The sequence below is a fragment of the Myotis myotis genome, unplaced genomic scaffold, assembly GCF_014108235.1.
Source record: "Myotis myotis isolate mMyoMyo1 unplaced genomic scaffold, mMyoMyo1.p scaffold_m19_p_2, whole genome shotgun sequence".
In the NCBI taxonomy this organism is placed as follows: Eukaryota; Metazoa; Chordata; class Mammalia; order Chiroptera; family Vespertilionidae; genus Myotis; species Myotis myotis.
The window spans coordinates 93,538,730-93,559,371 of record NW_023416324.1 but is presented as its reverse complement, the minus strand read 5'-3'; the positions used below and the strand labels follow the sequence as shown (position 1 = coordinate 93,559,371).

Below are 20,642 nucleotides of genomic sequence, written 5' to 3'. Positions count from 1 at the left end.
GCCGCCCGGACCGGGAGGGGCCGCGGACTTAGCGCTGACTCGCGGCCCGACTCCGCCCCCCTCCCGCCGCCGCCGCTATTTGAGGCCCCGCGGCTGCTCCGCTTCCTGCCGCTGCTCGCTCCCCAGGCGCCGACACTCCGGTCCGAGAACCCCCGGGAGGCCGGTGAGCGAGTCGGGGAGGGCGCCGGCGCGGGCGGTCCTGGCCCGGGGGTGGGGAGCCGGCGGCTCGGGTTCCCTGGGCGAGCCCGGCGGCCGCGGACGGAGACTCCACCCGGTGAGGGTGCGCGGCCGCCGGGCCGTGGACGCGGAGTGTCGTCCCGCCGAGACGCCCGGCACCGCCGCAGGGGAGGCGGCCGGCGGGCATGGGGACCGCACCGAGCCTCGCCCGCTGCTGCGCGGGGGCCCTGGGCCACAGGTGATGCCCGCGACCCCCGCCCCCGGGGCCGCAAGTTACCCCGCCCGCCCCTCGACCACAAGGTGACCCCCCCGCCCCGCGGCGGGGCGGAGGACGCGTCCTGCGGGTGCGGGTCGTTGGGAACCCGGCTGGGGACGGGGGAAGCAGGTGGATGAAGGCGGGCGCGGGGTGGGGCGCGTAGAGAAGCCCAGGGGTCGAAGGCAGAGGCGCCGCTCCCGCTCCGGCCGGCCTGGCCTCGCCCGCCGGGTGTGGCTTGTCCTGTGAGGTCACTCAGGCCTGCGTAGATAAACGTGGGCCCATTCCAGATCTTGTCACTTCCCTGCTTGTTATTAAACTTACTGCGGGCAAAATATTACTAGCTTTAGTGTCTTCAGGGCTAAGAGGACTTGGGGAAACTTGTAATCATACATGGGGTTGTGGTGCTGGAAGTAATTGACACTTCAGCCGCTTCCCTTCCCCTCCTGCCCCTCTGCACAGGCTCAGCTTCGGAAAGGAGAGGTCTGTCTAGCAAATTAAATCCACAGGCGCCAGGAATACTCAGCTGCCGCGGGGCGAGCTGGGTCAGCGCTGGGACTGTGCCTCCTGGGCCGCGTTGTACCTCATGACACAGGGATGAGTCAGGGCTGCCTGCTCCGCCCCTCTGTGGTTTAGGATTTATGTGGTGAAATGGGGATTGAAAAGTACCCTTTGGATTAACATCCTGCAGGGTTGTCTTGCTGGGCTAGGCAATGTGTACTGTGATAACATGAGTGGCTGCTGTTATCAGTATTATGGGGTGTGTCCCAGTATGTCATGACTAGTGAGTAATTACATCCTTCACTTTATGCCAGCACAGAGAGAAAAGGTGCAATTTTAGTCATACTCGAGGCCAGTAGCCCAAGTATTTACAATTATATGAGGCCAATTCCAATCCAAGTCATTTATTACAATTCAGCATATGAGAGTTAACTCTAGCTAGTAACAGTAGAGTGCAATAAGAATGAATGAAATCACCATTGCTGTCTGTTTATACCAGCAGTTTTCAACCAGTGTGCCCCAAGAATTTGTCAAAGATATTAGTCAGGGGTATTGACCTCTTTTCCCTTAGAATATCAAATTTAAAAAATGACAATTGCCAACACAGCAATAGCCTTGTGGTGTGAATACCCTGTCTCTTTTTTTTTTTTTTTTTGTATTGCTTAAAGTATTACAAAGGGTATTACATATGTGTCCTTTTTTCCCCCCTGCCCTTGACAATCCCCTGGCCTCCCCTACCCCCCAGTGTCTTATGTCCATTGGTTATGCTTATATGCATGCATACAAGTCCTTCGGTTGATCTCTTACCCCCCTCCCTCCTGCCCCTCAACCCTCCCCAGCCTTCCCGCTGCAGTTTGACAATCAGTTTGAGGCAGCTCTGCCTCTGTATCTATTATTGTTCATAAGTTTATAATGGTCTTTATTATCCCTGAATGAGTGACATCATGTGGTATTTTTCCTTCATTGACTGGCTTATTTCACTTAGCATAATGCTCTCCAGTTCCATTCATGCCGTTGCAAATGTAAGAGTTCCTTCTTTTTTACAGCAGCATAGTATTCCATTGTGTAGATGTACCACAGTTTTCTAATCCATTCATCTACTGATGGGCACTTAGGCTGTTTCCAGATCTTAGCTATGGTGAATTGTGCTGCTATGAACATATGGGTGCATATATCCTTTCTGATTGGTGTTACCCTGTCTTGAACCATAAACATATAGGTCATATAATAGAGTTGCATCTTACTGGTCACGTCGCATAATAGGATTGCATCTAATTGGTGAATTCTTGGTACTAGAAATCTCTATATACAAATATAGGCACCTGATTTTTTTAAAAAGTCACTTTGGAGCAAAGAGGGTAGGTAATTACTGTTAGAGTCACCAAAGGAGAAATGCGTGAGGCCAAAGGGGGTAAAGAATTATGAATTTATTAGGTTATCTGGAAAACCAGATGGGCTGAGCCCCAAAATGGCACCAGCCCCCAGGGACTGGGAGTCAGAGGTTTTAAAGGACTCTAGGCGGGCTTTTTCTGGGCAGAGAATTCTCTGTGCAGGTCCAGGTTCTGGTTAACTCCGAGGGGAGAGATAATGGTCTTAGCAGGTGGAATGTGGTCTAAGCAAATGGGATGTCCATTGTGAAGTGGCCTAAAGGTCAGTTCCCAGAGGAGGGGGTTTCGATTCAATTATTTGATCAGACCTAACAATTACTATTATTGTTATTTTTGGTAAATCAAAATTATACCCATAGTTTTTATAACATTTTTTGATGTGGTTGCAGAATTTTAGTAATTAGTTTATGTGTGCCATGAAATGAGAAAGGTTGAAAATTACTGGTTTATACCCAGAAAACCCTATATCACACCAAGCATATACTAGTATTATATGACCCCAGATGATCACACACCTTACATTCCCAAATTTGCTGGACCTGAGATTAAACCTAGACATCAGAAGAAAGAAAATAATGCGTAATTGACCAACATTTATTTACTACCCACTGTGCTAGGAATTAGTTTATTTAATGTTTATAGTAAACATAGACATAGAAGGAATCATCCTCTGTTAACAGATTACTGCTGCTCAGAGAAGTTACACACACACACACACAGAAAAAAAAGGGGCAAAGCAGGAGCCCAGGTCTCCATTACACCAATCTTTGAATGGTTCAATTTTGTGGGAAACTAAGGCATGCTTAATCCAAGAAGGCAAGAAGCACAATTAGTAACACGTTTAAAAAATTATTAAGACTTGATCAATTGCATAAAATCAATTATGAACATAAACTCCTCAAAGTCACGAGTGGTGCTGTAGGGAAAAATGGTGCTAGGATAGATTTGTTAGACTTGTTTACATATGGTTGAAGTACTGAGGACATGCACATCCTATATAATAAAGAGGTAATATGCAAATTGACTATCATGTCCTCACACAAGATGGCCACCCCCATTGGTCACAAGATGGCCAGCAGGGGAGGGCAGTTAGGGGCAACCAGATCTGTTGGGGTCCAACCCCAGCAGGTCCAGGGGTTCCCAAAGGTGTGGACGGAGTCGGCGAAGAAGGAATGACATGGAGACAGCGTTCAGTTGATCAGCAGCTTAGCCAGGTTCTCTAGCCAGGTTCTACAGCCAGGTTCTGTCTTTATTCTCCTGTTACATCTGTATTTATACCAGTTGATTTTTTAATCCTATACATTCTATTCCAAAGGTTAGGGCGTTTGCTATCTCCATTCCAAGGTCACTACTCTATTGTTCTGCTAAGTTACAAGGAAGTAACTGCCTAAGTAAAGATTATGTAGCTTAAGCATGATTGTTCGTAGTTAAAGTGATTAATTACCTGACTGGCACTTAGTTAAGGGGTTTTATTCCCTTCCTTAGTCCTGTTAATCCCTAACTCCAGGGAAAAATCCCCACCTGGGGAAACAACCTTTCTTGGAGAGGTGACCTTGGTTAAAACACATAGCACTAAGAAGGGGAGCAAACATATTAAGAACAGTATGCCATACATGCCAGGTCCCTTGAAACATTTGCTGTGCAGATGTTTCTTCCCTGCAGCAACTGTGTCAAGCAGCAAGGATGGACCAGCTTCCGGCACAGGTTGGCAGGGGAGGGCAGTTAGGGGCAACCAGGTTGGCAGGGGAGGGCAGTTGGGGGCAACCAGGCCGGCAGGGGAGAGCAGTTGGGGGTGATTGGGTCAGCAGGGGAGCAGTTAGGCATCGATCAAGCTGGCAGGGGAGTGGTTAGGGAGTGATCAGGCTGGCAGGCAGGCGAGCAGTTAGGAGGCAGCAGTCCCAGATTGTGAGAGGGATGTCCTACTGCTGGTTTATTAATAGACCCATGGCTTTTGCCGAAACTGGTTTGGCTCAGTGGATAGAGCGTCGGCCTGCAGACTGAAGGGTCCCGGGTTCGATTCCGGTCAAGGGCATGTACCTGGGTTGCGAGCACATCCCCAGTGGGAGATGTGCAGGAGGCAGCTGATCGATGTTTCTCTCTCATCGATGTTTCTAGCTCTCTGTCTCTCTCCATTCCTCTCTGTAAAAAATCAATAAAATATATTTTTAAAAAAAATAGACCCATGGCTTTTAATAGACTTGTGGGATCGGGCCTAAACCGGCAATGGATATCCCCCGAGGGGTCCCAGATTGGAGAGGGTGCAGGCTGGGCTGAGGGACACCCCTCTCCCCAGTACACGAATTTCATGCACCGGGGCTCTAGTACATATATAAAATTGCTCATTAAAAATAAAACCTTAACACCCAGTTTTTATGCTTGTGAATAAATGTTTTTTTTAAGGTACTTTATATAAGACCTGAGGATGTATTAGGTAGTTCAGGTTTATAAGCCATCTGGATAAAGGCCAGGGTCTGTGATTTCCAAGGGAAAGCAGGCAATTTAAAGATAGATAAGACAAACTGTTCTTGTAGTATTGCTATAGGCACTATGTTTTGTTTTTGTTTTTGAAAATGTTGTTTTTTTAATATATTTTCATTGATTTCAGAGAGGAAGGAAGAGGGAGGGAGGGATAGAAACATCCATGATGAGAGAGAATCATCTATCCGCTGTCTCCTGCACACTCCCTACTGGGGATCGAGCCCACAACCCGGGCATGTGTCTGACCAGGAATCAAACCTGCCACCTCCTGGTGCATGGAACTACGCTCAAACAACTGAGCCACACTGGCTGGGCGATGGGCACTAATTTTTAAACTAAGTGTATGTATATAATTTTGTAAAAAGAAATATCAACCAACCACCTAAAAAGAAGTAGGAATGTTGTAGAAAATGTGAACATGCAGAAAAATATAAAAAACTTGAAAATTTACCCATAAATCAGAAACATTTGCTATACAGTATTTCTATCCATTTTCTGTCTATAAATTATGCTTACATGTACTTTTCTTCCTAATTTAATTTACATAGAAAATATTTTGAAATTGTATTTATAGTTTTATATTTTCTTTTAAAATTAATTTTATGTATTTATTTGATATTAATATGATATTAAAATATTAATATCTCCATTAATATCCTATCGTGAATGTGACAAAATCTAAAGTGGTTCTCTGTTTGGGGGCACTTAAAGGTGTGTTTTTCCCCTGTAGCTTATGAAATACCTAATGGTTGTTTTTGTGCTCTCTGTTGTTGCCAGTGAAAATGGTTTCTTGTGGTGTGCGAGAAAGGAATTTCAAAGGGCACTTGTGTGGGAGAAGTTTAAGCATAGTGGCAAGCTTTATTGGGTTGAAGGGAAATAATACACCCTTGGGGATGTAGAGGAGGGGCAGGCTCTAGTAGCAGCTGCTCTGAGAGCCCTTATAATGCTCCATAGATTTTCTTGGTTTTCGGGAATGAGTAGGCTTGCTTGCAAACTATCCAATATACTTCCTGGGTTTCTCCGGCTTGTGTTGGGCCCTCACTCCAATCAGGCCTCTTTCCTGAATCCTCTGGGGTTCCTTGCCCTCATCTTTTCCCAGGCTAGACTCCACCCCTCTGTGTCACCATTTTGGCTCCCACTGCACATGCCCCAAAGATCTGCTTCACCATCTTGGCCTCTACTGTGCTCATATCTGGTAAAGGAATTTCCTTTGCTGTTTTATCCCTCCCCCTTGGCAGTCTCTGCTACTGGGCCAGTTGACTCCTGGGGATATTGAAAAGCAGGAGGGGTGTTAATCCCCTTGGCAGAGATTTGGCTACCTGCTGGGGAGTCTGTAACTGTGACTTCAGATTTAAGCCTGATTAAGTGTAACTTCCAGACTCAGTTGGCCTAGCCAGTCTAGCTCTCTTCTCTTGTGTTAACTCTTAGCTGCCTATGCTAACAGTATTTTCATCAGTACACTTTAGTGAAATTCCTAACGGTGAAAAGTGTGTGGATGGTAAGAGTCTTGGATGGGGTAATGAGTGGACCTGTGGGATCTTTCCTTGGCCAGTTGAACTTGCAACAAACCTAATATGCACAGGGCCCTAAAACTCTGTCCTTTCTCAATTCACCTAGGAGCTAAAAAAAGTAATACTTTCCTCCCACCTTCTAAGTTCTTCTAGCTGGGCTAATAATCAAGTTAACAAAGACAAATTAGCAGGAGAAAATCAGTTTTAATACATACCCATGGGGAATTCACATAGGCGTGGAACTTCCAAAATGGGGCAAAGTTTGGTATATATGTCATTTTGGACAAAGGAAAAAAGAGGAGATATCAGATGTGAGAATTTACAGGTAGTTGAGGAAAAGAACACACATAGTAGGCAAATTTTCGCCTCAGGGGGACTCTGGGGTGATCTAGCTTCCAGGCCCCTGCTTGGTGCCTTCCAATACATCATATTTAATTCAGATTAGGCTGAGGAGAACACCCTGAGTTTCCCTCTTGATGCAGCCTTTCCATCTGAATCTCTTAGGCAGAAAAGGGGGAGGTCAAAGGTTCTTTTTGAGTCTTTTGTTTCTTAATACCCATCTTAAAATCAATATCCCAAAAGGCAGCTTCTGGGTGGCAGAACTCTGGTCCCCTTCACAGCTTTAGGGCCATATTCAGTGCCCACAGTTGTAACCGTCAAGGCCTGCTGGGAAGAATGGCTGACTCTGCAACCTCCACAGGCCTTTCAGCCAGATGTCTCCCGCCTTCACCCTCCACTCCGTGGAAACAGCTGCTCTTGCCTTCCTCTCTCCTGGTCTCTCCAGCCCTACCCACTGCTCAGATGAGTAATTTCCTCAACCTCTGACTGGGAAATATGAGTTGGTCAATGTTTTAATTCGAGCTGCTCCCCACAGAGCCCCTCCTTCCTGGCCTGCTCTGCTGCACCTGCAACTCTGGACTGCCTGGGCCCTTCAACTGCCTCTGTCCTCTCACCTGGCTCCTCCCAACACACTCTTCAGGCTCTTCCTCAAGTAATGGCTTTTAGGGCAGCAGTGCAAAGACAGGGCATTAGCCCTGAGGTGAGCCTGTCTGTTCCTTAGCTTGTGACAAGAAAAATTTTGAGATATTCTAAATTAAAATGACAGGAGTCATAGAGTGAGAAAGACAGAACAGTGGGCCTGTTAATAGCTGTGGCCAGCTCTGACAAATGACTGCTCATTTTCCTATGTATCTGTTGGAATTTAGGGTTAATTTCCAGGTGGCTATTTCTGAGATTATCCAAAAGAGAATAGCCAGGCCCCATCTCGCCCCAGGAGCCTCCACTTGTTATTTATTATTTTTTGTTTGTTTGTTTTTATAGAAAGAGGCAGGGAAAGAGAGAAAGCCCTGACCAGGTAGGCTCAGTGGTTAGAGTGTCAGCCTGAGGACTGAAGGTTCGAGGGTTTGGTTCCTGGTCAAGGGCATGTACCTTGGTTGCACGTTCGATCCCTGGCCCCTGTCGGGGTGCATGTGGAAGGCAACCAATTAATATGTCTCTCTCATATCGATATTTATCTCTCTCTCTCCCCCGTCCATCCCTCCCACTATGTCTGAAAAATCAATGGAGAAAATATCGTCTAGTGGGGATTAAAAAAAAATTGAAACATCGATTTGTTGGTCTACTTATATGTTCATTGATTGCTTCTTGTATGAGTCCTGAATGGGAGTCAAACCCACAAACTCGGTATATCTGGAAAAACCTCTAACCAATTGAGCTAACTTTCCAGTCTGCTGCCCCACAGCTCATTCTCAGGAATGACCCTTCCTTTCTGACTGTGCCTCTCCTGGAGCTGGCCCCCTTCAGTTTCCCCCACCCCTTTTCTCTATAGTTAATGTCAGTCCTTTCACAGTGGCTCACATCTCTGAAATGGAGTCTTCTCTTCTACATCTTAAAACATTCAACCATCCCGGCGGGTAGGGCTCAGTGGTTGAGCATCGACTCATGAACCAAGAGGTCCTTGTTTCTATTCTTAGTCAGGGCACATGCCCAGGTTGTGGCTAAAACCCCAGTGTGGGGCATGCAGGAAGCAGCCTATCAATGTGTCTCTCTCATTGATGTTTCTATATATCTCTCTCCCTTCCTCTCTCTCTAAAACAATAAAAACATATTTTTTAAAAGCAAAAACAAACAAAAAACAACTAAAAAACATTCAACCATCTTTTCTTATGTAACTTGTGATTGCATTTGTTATTGGGGAAATTGGGGTATCCCTTTCCCCACTGAGTGTTGGGGGTGGAGTCCTTATGATATCTCAAGAAAAAGAATTTTCTGAGACTCACACAAGAGGATGAGTGATTTTTATTTGTATGGGATTATATTTCTGTGTTTCCAAAGTCCCATTTCAGTCATAGAAGAAGTGTAAAAGCAAAGCCAGTGTCCAGACTTTCCGTTCCATGTTGCAGCCAGGTCCAGTTCAGCATCAGGCTAGTTATGGTTCATTAGGCATTGTGTTTGGGGGTTCACATGGGTGTGGGCCATGTAGACAAATGCCAGGGAACAGGGGTGGGAGAGCTTGGTAAGCCTGGAGTCAAGTGCAACACACCAAGAGCAACCAAGAGTACAAGAGAGGAAGTTTCTTTGTTCAGGAAATTAAGTATTCCAAATCTTCCTGCACTTACAGTGGCCATGCCCATTCTGGCCAATGACCTCTGTTCCCAAATGTGACTGACAGACAAGCACCTTCCCCATGTCACCCCTACTTTACTGGGCATGTGTCTATCTCTCCTCCATTGGATCCCTGGGGAGTGTAAAGCTTTAACTTCCTGGTGAAGCTTCCCAATGACATGCCTATAATATTTGGCCTTCCCTTTGCTACTTTTCTGTTTTTAATCACAATGGTATAATTATGAATGAATTTTAAATTATAAAGTAACTAGAGGCCCAGTGCATGAAATTTGTGCACTTGGGGGGGTGTCCCTCAGCCCTTCCTGCGCCCTCTTGTAGTCTGGGAGCCTTCAGAGGATGTCAAACAGACTACTTAGGCCCGCTCCCCTCAGGAGTCGGACATCCTTGGCACTGCCCCGGAGGTGGGAGAGGCTCCTGCCACCGCCACTGCACTCGCCAGCTATGAGCCCGGCTCAGGGCTTCTGGCTGAGTGGCACTCCCACTGTGGGAGCACACTGACCACCAGGGGGCGGCTCCTGCATTGAGCATCTGCCCCTAGTGGCCAGTACACATCATAGTGACCAGTTGTTCTGCCGTTCAGTCTATTTGCATATTAGCCTTTTATTATAGAGGATACATATAAGTTCATACAACACACCAAACAATGCAGAAATAGAACCAAAAGCCAATAACTCCTTTCCTAATGTCTCTCCCAGGAAGTAACTAGGTAAGAGGTTGAGTGTGTACTGTCCACACCTTCTCTGGGCTCACAGACACATGTATAGATAGAAGTTCTCCTGCTTCCCCCCCACAAAACAGGATTGTATTATAAACATAACTTCAATTTTTTTCACTTAAAATTAGAAACACAAAATAACTTTGAGGTTCCCCCAAAGGAATAGAGTTTTTAATGTACACCTGTTTGCTGACTGAACCAGAGTGTCAGTGGTCACTGTTAACAGCCTGAAATGCAGTCAACTGTAAGCCTAGTTTATGTGATACTGATGTTAAGTCCATCGTTTCAGACTCGCCATCATGGATACTCTGTCCGAAGCAAATGGCACTTTTGCCATAAACCTTTTGAAAAAGCTGGGTGAAGACAAATCGAAAAACGTGTTTTTCTCGCCCTTCAGCATCTCCTCTGCCCTGGCCATGGTCCTCATGGGGGCAGGTGGAAACACTGCGGCCCAGATGGTCCAGGTATGTGTCTGACACCATTTCTGGGGAACAGGAAATACTATTAATTTGTTAGTTAACTGGTCTTCCACCTTTCAAATCCCAACGTACTTGCTCTCTATCAGTGTGGCAGGGCTGTGGGTGGAATGCTGCCAGGGAAGGATGTGTCAGCCCTGGGCATATGCCCTGGGGCAAGTGCCATCTGTTAGGGATAAGTGGCACCCTCTACTTGGGAAAGCAATCAATTTCACCAACTGCTGGTAGCGGTTTGCGCAGGACTTTGTGAGTAGACATAAGCCACAAGATCAGGTTGAGTCTCACAATAATCTTTGGGTATTGTCAACTGCTTTTCAAGTGTTAACATTTTTTATTTTAATTTTCTTATTTAACTATAAAAATTTTCAATGGTGTTTCAGTTCTTTGTTGTTGAGTGACTACCCCCAAAAAACTTAGTGCTTAAGGTGAAGATTTGCTCTGAGTGGACTGGACGGTGGTCCTGTTCCACTTGGTGGGGCTGTGTCACTGGTGTAGGCCTCGGGCCTCCTCCATGCAGATGGCCGCCTGCGTGCTGCCTTGGCCTGGCCTCCCACATGGTCTCTCTCTGGCAGGCTGGCCTGGACTTCTTTATAGCACAATTCCAAGCTTCCAGGAGGACAAGCTTGAATGTGCAAGTGCTTTTCAAGCCTCTGCTCTGTCACACATCCTAATGCCCCATGACTGAAGCCAGTCACATGGCCAGTCCCTGAGTCTGCCTCCAGAGTGGTATGCAGGGCCTGAAGACTAAGGCATTAGCTCATCAGAGTCCCTCTCTGATTGCCACAATCTGCCCGCTGGCTCCTAATGGTTCTCAGCCCTCCCATAGGAAAAGTACACTCACCCCTCCCACTGCCCGGAGTCTGATTTCATCATGGGCCAGGTTCAGGCTTAAAGTCTAGGAAGAACAAGGCCACTGAGGCTCTTTGGTGTGGTTCCTGGGTGCAGAGCTTTGTGAACTAAAGATAAATTATTGCCCTCTCACCCCCCAGTATGCAGTGGTGACACCGGGTGGGATACCTGCAGTGGACACACCCTTCACACATTGTGGGGGCCGTGTCTTAGTCTGCTACAGCTGCCATAACAAGTACCACACACTAAGTGGTTGAAGCAGCAGAAATTTATTTCCTCTTAGTTCTGGAAGCTGGAAGTCCAAGAAAAGGTGTCGGCAGGTGTTCTTCTAAACAGTGGTGGGATATTGTATATGTCAACTTAAATCTGTTTCCTTGAACAAAAGCACGTGCTGGGTACCTGTTTGAGGCAGGACTGTGTGCTGGGGGACAGTGTCCTGAAGATGCTCAGAGGCTTCTCTGCCTAGCAGGAGGGTCTATGTGGCACTTAATCTTTCTAAGGTGTTAACAAAATGAACTTTATTCTGCCCTTGAGGCCTGGCCCTTGGATTTACAATTGCCCTGAGGTCATATCTTACTAGTACTTTTAGAATCACTTGCCCACTGGAGAGGCTGAGAATAAGAAACATTTTTTATTTTCTACCCCACAAGTCCTAGGTTGGAAATATTTCCTTTAGCTTCTGCTTGAAAATGAAGCAATCTTTAGCTCACCTTTACATTCCCGTACTTTATCCCAGGGAGCTGAAAGGAGCCACGTTCTTTCCGGACTTCTCCCAAACCAGATCCGGGGTTCACTGGCAAAATGCCCAAGCTTTCCCATCATTGCAGATGACAGTCTGTCCAATTCTGCCAGTCCATTCCGTGAGCTCCTTTTCTCCAGCCTCCAGTAAGAATTTCTTCACTGTCCTTCCAGCCTCTGCTCACAGTCTCCTCCCTTCCTTCCATCCAGCCTCTGACAGCTGCCTAAGTTCGAAGCAAGTGCTATACACGTATTAGATTTTTGTTATGGCATAACTTTATGTCTAGACTACTGTGTGGATTTATACGGCTGCAAAACAAACCATCCCAAAACTTAGTGATTGGAAATAACAATGGTTGATTATTTTTCAGATTTTGTGGGCTGACTCCATGGTGTCAGCTGGGATCACTTATGATCCAAGAAAGTCCTCTATCACACGCCTGGGGCCTTGGTGCTGGCTGCTGGTCAAGGTTGCCATTTGACAAGTAGCTTTTCCCCTGAGGTGATGCTCTCCCAGGCTTTCCATGTGTCTGCCACAGGACAGCTTGGACTTCCTTACACCATGGCGGCTAGGATCCAGGAGAGCAAATGTGGAGCTGCCAGGCCTTTGAAGGCCCAGTGTCCCTTTTCCTGTCCTCTGTTGGTCAGAACAGTCACAGGGCCAACCTGGACCCAAGGACTGGGGAGAGGCTGCAACTTTTGATATTAGGACTAGCCTGTCTTCACTGACAGCCTTATTTTCAGGCAGACAACAAGTGTGGAGCACCCAGAAGCTGGGTCTGCGAAGGGCGTTTCTACTCCTGCCAGTACAGGCAGGGAGGACTCTGACTCCTTACAGGATGTGTTAGAGGGAAGAGTGGCTTTCAAGTTACTTTTGTCTTTAGTTGGATGACTATTCTTTTAGTCTGTAGTGAGGACCTGTACAGTTCTTAGGCAGAGTTGAGTGTTTTATCCAATTCCCTGAAGTCAAAGCATACTGAAGTTGTACATTTTTATTCTGTGTTCTATTTCAGGCACTTTATTTCAGTAAAAGTGGTGGCAGAAGTGAAGATGTCCACCAGGGCTTCCAGACGCTCCTCGCCGAGGTTAACAGGGCTGGCACGCAGTACTTGCTTAGAACTGCCAACAGGCTCTTCGGAGAAAAGTCCTTTGATTTCAACTTAGTAAGTCATTATTCTGTTTTCACTAAGGAAGTGAAGACCGCAGGCAGTGGGGAGGGGTCATGTGGTACAGCAGAAAGCTTGTGGGCTACAAACTCGGACCGAAACCGGCTCTCTGACATCCCCCGAGGGGTCCTAGGAATAAATGTATCCAAGGAGGTGAAAGACTTGTACCTGATAGCTATAAGACACTGATAAAAGAAATTGAAGAAGACACAAATAAATCTAAAAATATTGCATGCTCATGGATAGAAATAATTAATATTGTTAAAATGTCCACACTGCCCAAAGCAATTTATAGATTCAGTGCAATCCCTATGAAAATACCAAGGGCATTTTTCACAGAACTAGATCAAATAATACTAAAATTTATACGGGACTACAAAAGACCTTGAATAGTCAACGCAATCTTGAGAAAAAATAACAACGTTGGAGGGAATCACACTCACTACCTGATATCAAACTATACTATAAGGTTATACTAATCAAAACAGCAAGGTTCTGGCATAAAAACAGACACATAGATCAAAGGAACAGAACAGACAGCCCCGAAATAAACCCACTTCTATATGGTCAGTTAATTTATGACAAGGGAGACAAGACTATGCAATGGTGAAAAGACAAAAAATTGGACTGATACATACAAAAAATGAAACTAGATCGCTTTCTTACACCACATGCAAGACTAAACTCAAAATGGAGTAAGAACTTAAATGTAAGACCTGAAGCCCAAATAACTCCTAGAAACATAGGAGAAAACATAGGCAGTGAGCTCCTTGGCATCACTCCTGGCAGTATTTTTTTGGATACATCTCCTAGCACAAGGGAAACAAAAGAAAAAATAAACAAATGAGACTACATCAAACTAAAAAGCTTCTGCACAGCAAAGGAAACAACAAAATGAAAAGACAACTGAATGGGAGAAGATATTCACCAGTGATACATTTGATTAGGGGTTAATATCTAATATATATAAGGAACTCATACAGCTTAATACCAAAAAAAAAACCCAAATCAAAACAAAAAATGTAATTAAAAATGGACAGAGGGCTTGAATAGACATTTCTCCAAAGAGAACATACAGATGGCCAATAGACATATGAAAACATGCTCAACATCAGTAAACATCAGGGAAATGCAAATTAAAACCACAGTAAGATATCACCTCACATCTGTCAGAATGGCTCTCATCAATAAATCCACAAACAAGTGTTGGTGAAGATGTGGAGAAAAAGGAATCCTTGTGTGAATTGTGTCCCGCAGGGCTAGGGGTGAACCTGAGGAGGGGCGGTAAAAAATTAAAGAAGACAGACAAGAGAATACAGTTGGGGCCAGATGGGACACTTTTCTGGGATGGAGAGACAGTGCCACAGCCTGCAAGCCAAGTCTTTATTTTATAATCAGATCCCACAAGGCAAACAAGGGCATGGTCAAGATGCTTACAATGTTCTCTCGAGTTTCGAATCTACTTAATTACATGCACTTGAGAACTCTATCAAGCTTTGTTTTGGCAGCACTTGCTGCACCTCCCGCAGCCTATATCATTCAGCCACCTGGGACCACAGGTTCAGACCCTAAGGTCAAGCTTACAACCATAGCCTTTGGCTATAATTGTGCTGGGAGGGCTTTGCCCGCCAAGCTCGGACCTGCATGTGGCTTTGCCACGAGAGGACAGTGCCCTCTCATTAGTCCGAGGCTTGAACCTGTCCAAGCGCTGTAGCCGCTCTCCACACCTGTGAACTGTTGGTGGGCTTCTAAATTGGTGCAGTCACTATGGGACACAGTATGAAGGTTACTGTTTAAAAATTTAAACGTAGAACTGCCATATGACCAAACAATTCTACTTTTATGTACTTATCTGAAGGAATTCAGAACACTATTTTGAAAAAATATATGCTCCCCTATGTTCATTACAGCATTATTTACAATAGCCAAGATATGGAAGCAATTCAAGTGTCCGTCTATAGATGAGTGGATAAAGAAGAGGTGGTACATAGATACTACGTAATATTACTCAGCCATAAAAAAAACAAAGAATGAAACCTTGCCTTTTGAGACAACATGAATGGTGCTTAGAGGATATAATGCTAAGTGAAATAAGTCAGACAGAAAGACAGATACCATATGATTGCACATATATGTGGAATCTAAAAAACAGTAAATGAACAAACAAACAGAAACAAGCACATAGATACAGAGAACAAAGTGATGATCACCAGATGTGTGGGGGTTGGGGGATGGGTGAAATAGTTGAAGGGATTAAGAAATACAAATTGGCAGTTACAAAATAGTCACAGGGATATAAAGTATAGCATAGGGAACATAGTAATATTGTAATAACTATGTATGATGTCAGATGGGTAGTAGACTTATGGGGGAAGCACTTTGTAAGCTATATAAATGTCTAAACATTATATTGGACACCTGAAACTAATATAATATTGAATGGCAACTGTAATTGAAAAATTAAAAACAACAGAGCAGTAAAATTGTTAAAGCATGAATTATATAAATATTAAATGAAATGATATATTAGATCATTTAATACAGTGTCTACAACATGCTAAGAATCGAATATTACGTAAAACAGTACTAATGATAATTCATCTGGTCCTCACAGTGACCCTCTGAGATATAGGCACTGCTGTGGCCTCATTTACAGGGTAGGTTAAGGAGGCTTAGGGAGACTAAGGGGCTTTTTTAAGGGTGCGCAGCTATTAAGTCATGGGATTTGTATCTAAGCTGTTGTGCCTCAGTGCTTCTTTTATGCCATACAGAAGGAGAAATGTGAAGTCCTGAAATATATAAAAACAATACTGAAAAGTGGAATTAAGTATTATCTGCAAACTGTTAAAAAAAAAAAAAAAGTTTGGGAAACCATTCCGTAGTACACTGTCAACAAATTAGTTGTTCCAGTATATTTGTTTTCCATCAAATTGTCTACTTTTATTTGGCATAATGTAGGTGTTCATTAGTATTATCATTTCATAAACTATATTAACAAAATATAGTTTAAACTTTTTGGAGGAATCGCTCATGCTCTAGAGCAATCCGTCCAAAATGGTAGCCACTAGACAAATGTAGCTATTTAAATTTCAGCCTAATTGCCCTAACCAGTTTGGCTCAGTGGATAGAGCGTCGGCCTGCAGACTCAGGGGTCCCAGGTTCGATTCTGGTCAAGGGCATGTACCTTGGTTGCAGGCACATCCCCAGTGGGGAGTGTGCAGGAGGCAGCTGATCAGTGTTTCTAACTCTCTATTCCTCTCCCTTCCTCTCTGTAAAGAATCAATAAAATATATTTTTTAAAAATAAATAAATTTCAGTCTAATTAATTAAAGTGAAATACAGTTAAATATTCAGTTCCTTAGCAAAAGTAGCCATATTTCAAGTGCTCAGGAATCACCTGTGGCTTAGATTTGGAACATTTCCTAAGTTGTGCTGGGAGTGGTGGTGCAGAATTGCACATTTTCTCCACATTATATGGAACAATAGGCCCTGGTTCTGAAATGTAGAGGGAGCTGTGGCTCTTGCTGTGGGCAGGATGTCACTTAGCAAATGCAGTGGCTGTTGGAGTGACACTGTCATTGCTGCATCTAGTGTCTTTATATTTATTTCACTGGTGCACAGCTACTCCCGTAAGGATCTAGCAACTTATGGTGTTTACTTGATATTCAGACCATTGTTATCAAATGGTGAGTATCAAATGTAGATGAAAATTGAGAAATTAGATTTCAGGTTAATTTCTCATTTACTTATTTCTCATGTTATTTATTTATTCCTCAATATTTTTAAATTTAAAAAATATATATGTTTTATTGATTTCAGAGAGGAGGGGAGAGGGAGAGAGAGATACAAATATCAATGATGAGAGAGACTCATTGATCAGCTGCCTCCTGCCTGGGGATCAAGCCCACAACCTGAGCATGTGCCCTTTACCAAATCAAACCTGAGATCCTTCAGTCCACAGGCTGATGCTCCATCCACTGAGCCAAACCGGCTAGGGCACCTCAGTATTTTTACTCGTTATATTTATTTATTCCTCATATTACATATCATGAAATTATATATGTTCTTTTTGTCACAATGAGGAAGTAAGCTGGTGGTGTTACTTGTTTTTGTGGCCATGCAATTGTGCTGTTGTCTCTCCCAGTCTTTCAAAGATTCCTGCCTCAAATTCTACCAAGCGGAGATGGAAGAGCTTGATTTCTTCAAAGCTGCAGAGGAGGCTAGAAAACATATCAACACCTGGGTAGCTAACAAGACAGAAGGTGAAAATACATTGTTATTCTATTTTAATGGTATTTTAATCGATCTTACTGTCAATTTCTTCACAAGAACATCAAATGTAAACAAATGTTTTTTTCTCAAAATAAATGTAAACTTTTAACATTCACTTCTGAAATATTATCAATGTATGAAAGTTTTTTTTTGTTGTTTTTTTGTTTTTTTGGGGGGGGGGTTGCTGCTGTTGTTTTAAGGACCAGGATCCCTTTCCATGGTTATATTTGGGGGACAATAAATTCCTTCATCTGTGTACTTGTCTACACAGGGCAATGGCCCTATCTGAGTATTACCAAACCTCAGGACACTCATAGCTAACAGGTTCTTTAATTCTTCTTTTCAGGTAAAATTACAGAGTTGCTGCCTCCAAATTCAGTTAGTCAAAGTACTCCTCTGGTTCTTGTGAATGCCATCTACTTCAAAGGAAACTGGGACAGCCAGTTTAGCAAGCAGCAAACCCAGGAGAGACCATTTAAAGTTAGCAAGGTGACTATTTTGCAATAACAAAGGAGGCTCTTGGAACCTGTCCCTGTGTCCAGGGGATGTGCTTTCACGTCTTGGGGGCATGCTCACTGGGCCTGGTTTGCCCACAGACCCACCAAGGGGCCCTGTGGCTCTAGCAGATGAGTGCAGGAAGATGGGAGCAGAGGGCATGGGGGACAAGCTCTTGTCACCATTGCAGGTTGTTTTATGGACTTCAGTTTTCAGTCTCTGGCTGTGGAGGGGAAGCCACGGAAAGGTGGTCAGCCAAAGAGTGATATGGTCTGATTGATGATTTGAGTGCCAGATTCTTCTAGCCACTAGGTTAAAAAAATCACAAGGGGGTGGGGCCCCTAGGAAATCACTTTGAAGGTCATCCCAGTGAGCAGCACTAGGCTGGTACCAGTGCAGGTAGAAAGAACAAGTTGGATTTGTATTATATTTTAAAAGTAGAATCAAATGGTTAGCTAATGAGTCAAATGTGGGGTGTGAAAGACAGGAATCAAGGGTACTCCAGGGTTTTTGACAATGGGATGAATGGCATCTATATCAGCTGAGATGGGGAAAATTACAGATGGAACAGACTTGAAAGGGAATATGAAGAGACCGGTGTGACATGGAACATTGGAAGTTCCTTTATGTCCAAATGCAGGTGTCAAGCAGTCAGTAAAATATATTAGTTTGGAGTACGGGGAGAGTTCCCAGTAGAAATATAAGTTTGGGAATCCTAGTTATAGTCACAGGACTGAATGACATCACCAGGAGAAAAGCAGTGTAAGAATTGAGCCCTGGGTACCCCGGTGACTGGAGGTTGAGGCAATGAAATCAAGCTGGCAAAAGAGGGGGCTGATGTGGTCTTCTGGAGCCAAAAAAGTATCTCCGGGGTGAGTGGCCAGCTCTGTTGATTTGTCCAATGTGTAAACTGGTTCTTGTTTCAGCTTAACATTTATCCTTTTCCTTTATAGAACGAGCAGAAACCTGTGCAAATGATGTTTAAAAAATCTACCTTTAATATGACCTATGTCGGAGAAATATTCACCAAAATTCTGGTGCTGCCGTACGTCGGCAAAGAGCTGAACATGATCATCATGCTTCCCGATGAACATGTTGACCTGGAAACGGTAAGAGTGCTGAGCCCTGATTGTGCTGGGAGGCAAGGGGATCACATTTGCTTCTCTGCGCAGCAGTTCTGAGCGTTGCCCAGGAAATGTTTCTAATGCTATGTAACTTCCCATCACTGCCATCTCCTGCCATGCAGCATAGAGCAGTCACAGTGCAGCCCAGGTTCCACTGGGCAGCACTGTTCTGATTATAAACTCTTCAATCCTCCTCTACTAGGTGGAAAAGCAGCTCACCTATGAGAAATTCATAGAATGGACCAGGCCAGATATGATGGATGAAGAAGAGGTGGAAGTGTTCCTCCCTAGATTCAAACTGGAGGAGAATTATGAAATGAAGGATGTCCTTTACTCTATGGGCATGACCGATGCCTTTGAGCAGGACAAGGCAGACTTCTCTGGAATGTCATCAGGGAGAGACCTGTGTCTGTCCAAGGTCGTTCACAAGTCCTTTGTGGAGGTCAACGAGGAAGGCACAGAGGCTGCGGCAGCCACTGCCGCCATCATGCTCCTTCGATGTGCGAGAATGACGCCCAGGTTCTGTGCTGACCACCCCTTTCTTTTCTTTATCCAGCACAGCAAAACCAACGGTATTCTGTTCTGTGGCCGATTCTCCTCCCCTTAGGAAAATGGTCGACACTGCCTGTAGCCCTTCTCCTGTCTCCTGCTGACCCACTTTCCTCTGACACTTCACAGTGTGCCTAAACCCAACAATAAAGGGCCTAATTTTGAAGTTCCCTGTTCAGAACTCCTTGTATATTTGTGTTCCACATCAATGTTTTCTAGGACCTGAAATTGCCATTCGGGAGGGTCTGTGGTTCACTGGCAGTGCAGTACTGGCTCTGAGACGTGTCCTCCCATCTTCACTTTGGGCCAAGTGCTGCGCTCACGCTGGCCGAGCTGCTTTCCTCCAGGCACATGGGATCGGTGGCGCTCCCCTCCCTTCTGCACACACTGGCACGATCAGCTGAAAAAGAGACTATGAGGAACTGTAGGAAGCAGGTCTCAGGCCCTCAGCAGGCAGAGTTCTATTCCAAAACGTGTGAGCCCCCGAACCAGCACAGGAGCTGGGAGAGCAGCTAATTGGAGCCCCTGAGAAACCAGTCCCGTTTCCCATACGTGTTTCTGCTCTTACCATAGCTTGCATTTGTGATCTGTGGTCACATACCTGTTAAAATACACAGCCATGCCTTTCCCTGAAATAGCTACCGTAAATTGCTACCAGGGGCCAGAGGTAGACAGGCCCATTCACAATGATGTAATTTAAGACAATTTCATGAGTATACACATGACTGTATTTTACTGCAAGTATTAGGAAAGAGGAGGCTAAGGTTTCTGCAGCCACTTGTGCTACTTGCTGGAAATGTGATCCCTATGCTCAGTGATACAGAAACCAATTGACCTGTGAGGTTCCGTGGGAGCACTGTGCTATGTTTTGGGCACAGCCACCGAGACGTCCCCACTGACCTACTTGCAGCCAGCAGGAGCCTGGTCTCCCTAGACCTGAACTGCTGTGAGGCGAATTTGCATTCTGTCGCTGGTGCACTTTCTCAGCCACTTCGCCTTGGGAGTGACTGGGACTGGGGAAACATTGATACTGTGTGTGGATGGGAAGAGGAAAGAGTTGTGAAGGGGGTGGCTGGTTTTGTCACCTGCCTCTACTCAGCATTAAGTGTATTTGTCGTGTGTAGTACAACAGTCCCTCAGCATGCAGGTCCCTCAGCATGCAGGTCTCTCAGCATGCAGGTCTCCGGCGTCTGTCTTCCCTTTCCCTTGATGGGAGCTTCAGGCACATCAGGGTAAGCTATGAAAATGAAAGCCCGCAGTTCTGTTACAGACCTGTATACAGGTAAGAACTTCGCTGTGAAAAAGAAAACATGTGCGTAGAATAA

General features: G+C 44.9%; 1 protein-coding gene across 2 annotated transcripts; it reads left to right on the top strand.

Annotated features, from left to right (window-relative positions):
- Positions 1-23: 23 nt before the first annotated feature.
- LOC118676297 (serpin B6-like) lies at positions 24-19,487 on the top strand. Of its 2 annotated transcripts, XM_036349954.1 has the most exons (7): positions 24-163; positions 9,938-10,112; positions 12,725-12,874; positions 17,022-17,139; positions 17,496-17,638; positions 18,598-18,753; positions 18,971-19,375. In XM_036349954.1, the coding sequence occupies exons 2-7, from the start codon at positions 9,948-9,950 to the stop codon at positions 19,373-19,375; spliced, it is 1,137 nt and encodes a 378-aa protein (XP_036205847.1). In that variant the 5' UTR covers positions 24-163; positions 9,938-9,947. The 2 variants fall into 2 exon arrangements, with proteins under 2 accessions (XP_036205847.1, XP_036205846.1); XM_036349953.1 differs by lacking the exon at positions 24-163 and having other exon boundaries at positions 18,971-19,487.
- Positions 19,488-20,642: the final 1,155 nt, after the last annotated feature.

Bases quoted from the DNA above. Each gene is read 5' to 3' on its own strand.
- LOC118676297 (XM_036349953.1), top strand. From the start codon at position 9,948: ATGGATACTCTGTCCGAAGCAAATGGCACTTTTGCCATAAACCTTTTG. The intron at 12,875-17,021 runs GTAAGTCATTAT...TGTCTCTCCCAG, and splicing joins AGTCCTTTGATTTCAACTTA to TCTTTCAAAGATTCCTGCCT. The intron at 17,140-17,495 runs GTGAAAATACAT...TCTTCTTTTCAG, and splicing joins GGTAGCTAACAAGACAGAAG to GTAAAATTACAGAGTTGCTG.